The sequence below is a fragment of the Buceros rhinoceros genome, unplaced genomic scaffold, assembly GCF_000710305.1.
Source record: "Buceros rhinoceros silvestris isolate BGI_N320 unplaced genomic scaffold, ASM71030v1 scaffold7648, whole genome shotgun sequence".
Lineage (NCBI taxonomy): Eukaryota > Metazoa > Chordata > Aves > Bucerotiformes > Bucerotidae > Buceros > Buceros rhinoceros.
The window spans coordinates 21463-26504 of record NW_010425064.1 but is presented as its reverse complement, the minus strand read 5'-3'; the positions used below and the strand labels follow the sequence as shown (position 1 = coordinate 26504).

The following is a 5042-nucleotide window of genomic DNA, read 5'->3' as shown; positions in this document are numbered from 1 at the left end:
ACCAAAGTGATCAAACCCAGATTTAACTCGCTCCTCAACAGGACAGAAATGATATGCAGATACTTTTTGTTGGTTGTGGAAATCATATAGCAGGAAGGCAGAAAAATAAAGTTATTTTCTTTTAGTAATTATCCAATGCATCAAATGTTTTGAAAGTGTGGGGTGCTTTGTTGCTTTTTTCCAATGCAATTTATATGGACTTTGAAAATGCACTTAACCATTCCTTTCATTTATCATAATAGAGTGTTCTCAGAATGAAGAATGCATGAATATCAGTTCAAGGACCTCTCCCAGTCAAGCAGAGAATTTTCCAACTGGTAAGGCATTTTCTTCCATCATATCTTATAAAGTTTTTCTCATTCCTTGACTTTAATTGAGAGAACACATCAGCAATATTTGCAGTTGTCACTGCTGTAAACTTCATAGTGTAATTCATGGCAGCTGTGATGCAATTTATATGGACTTTGAAAATGCACTTAACCATTCCTTTCATTTATCATAATAGAGTGTTCTCAGAATGAAGAATGCATGAATATCAGTTCAAGGACCTCTCCCAGTCAAGCAGAGAATTTTCCAACTGGTAAGGCATTTTCTTCCATCATATCTTATAAAGTTTTTCTCATTCCTTGACTTTAATTGAGAGAACACATCAGCAATATTTGCAGTTGTCACTGCTGTAAACTTTATACTGTAATTCATGGCAGCTGTGAATTTTCCAACTTCATAAGATTTGTAGAGAATTTCTCAGAGAGAACTGCTATAAAAGCCAGAAACAATTTATGGATTAAATTGTAATGGCTAAGAAAAACAAATAAGCAAAGCAAATAAATTCATTGCTTATTTTACACATGGGTTTCTATTCTTCAAATGTCTTATTTTAAGTTTGTGGCCTTTCTAAGACTCTATTTATTTTTAACTCTGTATTTTCAATGAAGTTGTAATCAAGTGCAGTTCTTCAGTAGGTAGGTTACAGCAGGCTTCGCTTCTGGAGGCCTCGTGTCCTGCTCTGTGAATTGAAGGTCTAGTCACATTTCCTTTCTCTTGCTTGTGGAGGAACAGAAATAAACATCAAAAAACAACACTGGGATGTGCTCTGCTTTCTGGCTTGACCTGACAAATCACGTCAGTGGTAGACAAACTCCCCCAGGCACATGGTTATTTCTAGTTAAATTATTTGTGCTTATGTACCTGTTTTCGCACTCTGAACATAATTTGAGTTCTCTACTCTGGGTATGGATCAGAGCACACAGGAGGATTAGCAAAGGTGCAGTGGGGTTTTGGACCATGTTTCACTTCCATAAGGCATCATTAATAGTTCTTTTGGCAGAAGCATCTATTTAGGTTGTTTTAATTCAATGTAACTATTATTTCAGTAATATTTATTAACTTTATATAAAACTACATATGTAACTGTAGAAACACAATTTAACTTGCAGTCAATTTGACTACATAAAAAAAAATACATTTTTAATAGTCTTTTCTTGTACCAGTATTTTTATGGCTTCAGTTAAAATTAAAAGGTCAACAATACTAACAATTGACTATACAACCACAGCTTAAACAGGGAGGTCTTGTAATTCAGTAACACTGCTTTACATTTCCGAGCTACCCTTCTTGACCTTAATGAGTAATTTAGGCGCAGGTCATTGTAAAACTGGGGGCATACATAGGAAGCCCTCTGAAAATAGATTAAGAAGAATGTGGAGAATAAATATTTTACCTGATTAAAAGGTGAAACTTGGAGGAGATGGAATATTTTAGGATGTACAACAATGCCATTTATTGCTGAAATCATGACCTATTTACACAACTGGAATTCTTCTTGAGTGGGTATTAGTGGATTATAGGTTTTCAGATACTCAGCTGAACACATATGAATATGATTTACTGTTATTGAAATAAACTAACAGACATGCAGAATGAAAACATCTTTATCAAGCTTTCTCTTTATCTGAGAGAAACTAGCTGAAACTGTACCCCTAGATGTAGTAAAAGCTTCTCAAGCAGAAGTCAAGATCTGAGAACAGGTATCTAGCTTCTTTCAGGTGTGCTGGGGAAACCAGAGAGCTTTAGTCGAACCAACTATCTTGGTTGGTACTGCTCAATCAGTTTAGCTGGGAAACAGTTTATTTCAATATTCAATTTATAGAAGCCTTCCGAAGTAGTGAGGGTGACATGTCAGATAACCATGAATTTAAGATTAGCATGGTATTGTTGTAATGTGCTGAGCTATCTAAATTTTTGAGGTTTTTTTTTTGAGATTCCTGTATCTGTTTACCTTGATTTTTAAAATATACATGGGATATTTGGAAATCCGGGCATGTTCTAAATGCCTGTGGAGTGGTCTATTTTGACAAATTACCAATCTACTAAGTTTCTTCCCCTCTTCTCTTCCCCATCCTCAAGTGTCAGATGTCTCCCACAATTTCTACGGACTTTTGCATCACCCTCCTTTGTATAGCTCTAGCCTTTATTTATTAACTGAAAAAATCTTGTGTTTCATGCTAGGCTACCATCTCTACTGGGTAACAAAAATGAGAAACAAACATGCAGTAGGTTGATTTTCTTTGTGTCAGTCTCTGAAGCTGAAAAAGTAGTTCTTAATGTGGATTCTATGATTTTGAGGGATTTTCTGGTTCTGCAAAACTGATTCACAAAACTTTTAGCACTGTAAATGGATATCCTTCTCCAGATATCTCCTTGAAGTTAATGATGGTGAGACGGAAGAGTGGATGTCCTGATCCCAGACTCCAAAGACAGCTCAGAGGGCAGCTCCGTCTTCTGGAAAATGACAGCAGGGAAGTGATGGCAGTTTTCAGTGTAAGTCCATTTCTTGGGAATTGTTTTATTTATTCAGAGAAAGCACCCTGTGCTACTGAAACAGTCTGAGAGATCTGGGTCCCATTTCCATCTAGATGCTCCATGCTTGGATTTGTGTGACCACAGCTTCTCATGACCCAAGACCACCTAAAGACATTAGAAATATTGAACCATGGAAAAAGACTGGAACACCAATTTCATGTAAAAATAAACAAACCCAGCTAAGACACTGAATGGCTTTATTTTAAAAACATTCTGCTCTGATTTAGGTCAAAGAAAATCATGGTTTTCTGATTTTTTTTTTAATTTGCTGACATAATATCTTCAGTTTCCTGTCACTTGGAGTCATTTGGCATACAAGTTAGCTGGAAAGACCACTGCTGAGCCAGAGAGGAAGTCTGAAGGAGAAGAGCATAAATATTGGAATTCTAGGGGCTAGATGGCTGTACCCTTAAATAGCACATGAGAGGGTTGGCCGATTTTTATTACTGTCTTTTGCTTGTATATGGGAAACCCATCCTCTACAACCAATGAGGTTTGCTACAAATACAATTTAAATTCTTTTCTTACCTCTTGATGAAAAAGCAGGATGATACCATTTGACCTTTGGAGTCCCGTTTTTTGTCTGAGCCATGAGTTCCAGCATTCTTCACTAGCAAGCCAAACACTGACATCTTAATTAGTTACAGCTTTGTCTTGGATACTACATGACTTTCCTTCCATGTGTTGTGAACTCTCCATCACCAGCCTGTTGATTTTATGGATGTGAAAACAGTCGGTACTCCTGTCACTCTGTTCTGGTTTTTTTAAGCAGAGAAGGAGAAAGGGATCAGGAGGTGAAGGAAAACAACATATGAATAGATTAGATTTGTGGCCTTATTAGAAATAGACTGGGAGGAGGACTTTGAAGGAAGCAAGATTTATAATGATAAGTTTCCTTAGAATGTTGTTTTGATATTCAGCAGTGCATAAAACCCTCGAGGCTGAGATATTTTAGCATGTCTTGGCAATTTATTACTAGATTTCAGGCTCTCGTTAATATTTAATCTAGTTTAGAAAGAGGCATGCAGAAGATCAAAGCACTGATGAGGCATGCCTGTTGAAGAAGCTTAAGCTGAACTTTTATTTTCAAAAAGGAAATACCATTTTAACCCGTTCATGTTGAGTGTATTGGAAATATAGAAATTAAACAGAACTAATTCAGATCTTTTAGAATCATTACATAATTGTAATAAAAATAGTAGATGAGCTCCATTTTGCTCAGATTACAGAAAATGTTTGAGGGGAATTTTTTTCCCCCAGAGTTAGAATCATTTCCTTGATCAGTCCTTGAATTGTTGCAAGAGGCATTTCAATTTTGATGTGAGGAGCAAGGATGCAGTACTGGGAAATTACGCAATAGCATTACACCTGCTAGCTTTGCATTTGATTTACTCTGAGATACTAGCTCGGATACTTGTCTCATGAATTGTCACAGTTCTTTTTATTTCCATGGAAGATAGTATCCAGCATCAGAGAGCCCTCTTTTTAAGTTACTAATGGAAGTGCAATGAGACTGTATAGTACCACTCTTCGGCTAAAATCCATCAAAATGTGTAATTCCTTCATGTTTTTGAAGGTTTGCATGTCTGGCAAAGGCAGTTCCCAAGCTTTAAAGTGTTCTGTGCTAGGAGGGTATTATTGGGAAATACCACTAGATGCTTGTCGGGCTTTCACACTCTGAATAGAGAATACTGGTCACTATACACAGTCGTGTCCAAACGAGACAAGCCTTCAGTGTCACTCCATGTGGTCATTGCTGAGGTCTTAATTCCTCTGTAAATTAACCTCACTGGAACTGTTGGCATTATTGGTAAGAAAAAAGTCAGATTAAAAGTTGGCTCACTGTATGTTCCTAGGAATGTGTTAAAGAACAGTTACTTCATATAGGTAAAATCCTGGATGATTTTTTACCCTTCTTAATACATATCACTTAAGCATAAGTCTTACTTAGTGAGAAATTGTGCTCAAGTCTAGTATAATTGTAATTAAAATTATACTAATTGGGTTTTGACTTCCTTTTTAGGAGCTCTCTGCCAGACTGCTGTCTATTCATAGTGATCAAGATCTAATAGTGGTGACATTTAAAACTTTTGAAGAAATATGGAAGTTTCTAACCTACCACTCACTGGGTAAAGCTGTTTCACCTTACGACAATTCAGTATGGTTCTTTCATTTCTCTG

The 5042-nt window shown here is 36.5% G+C and overlaps 1 protein-coding gene across 1 annotated transcript in view; it reads left to right on the top strand.

The window, feature by feature from the left end:
* Positions 1–250: 250 nt before the first annotated feature.
* Positions 251–5042, top strand: part of SH3TC1 (SH3 domain and tetratricopeptide repeats 1) — a 22890-nt gene continuing 18098 nt past the window's right edge. The window contains exons 1-3 of the mRNA XM_010140998.1: positions 251–317; positions 2693–2820; positions 4886–4991. Of these exons, the coding sequence (XP_010139300.1) occupies positions 266–317; positions 2693–2820; positions 4886–4991 (286 nt within the window). The 5' untranslated portion in view covers positions 251–265. The remainder of the gene's footprint in view (positions 318–2692; positions 2821–4885; positions 4992–5042) is intronic.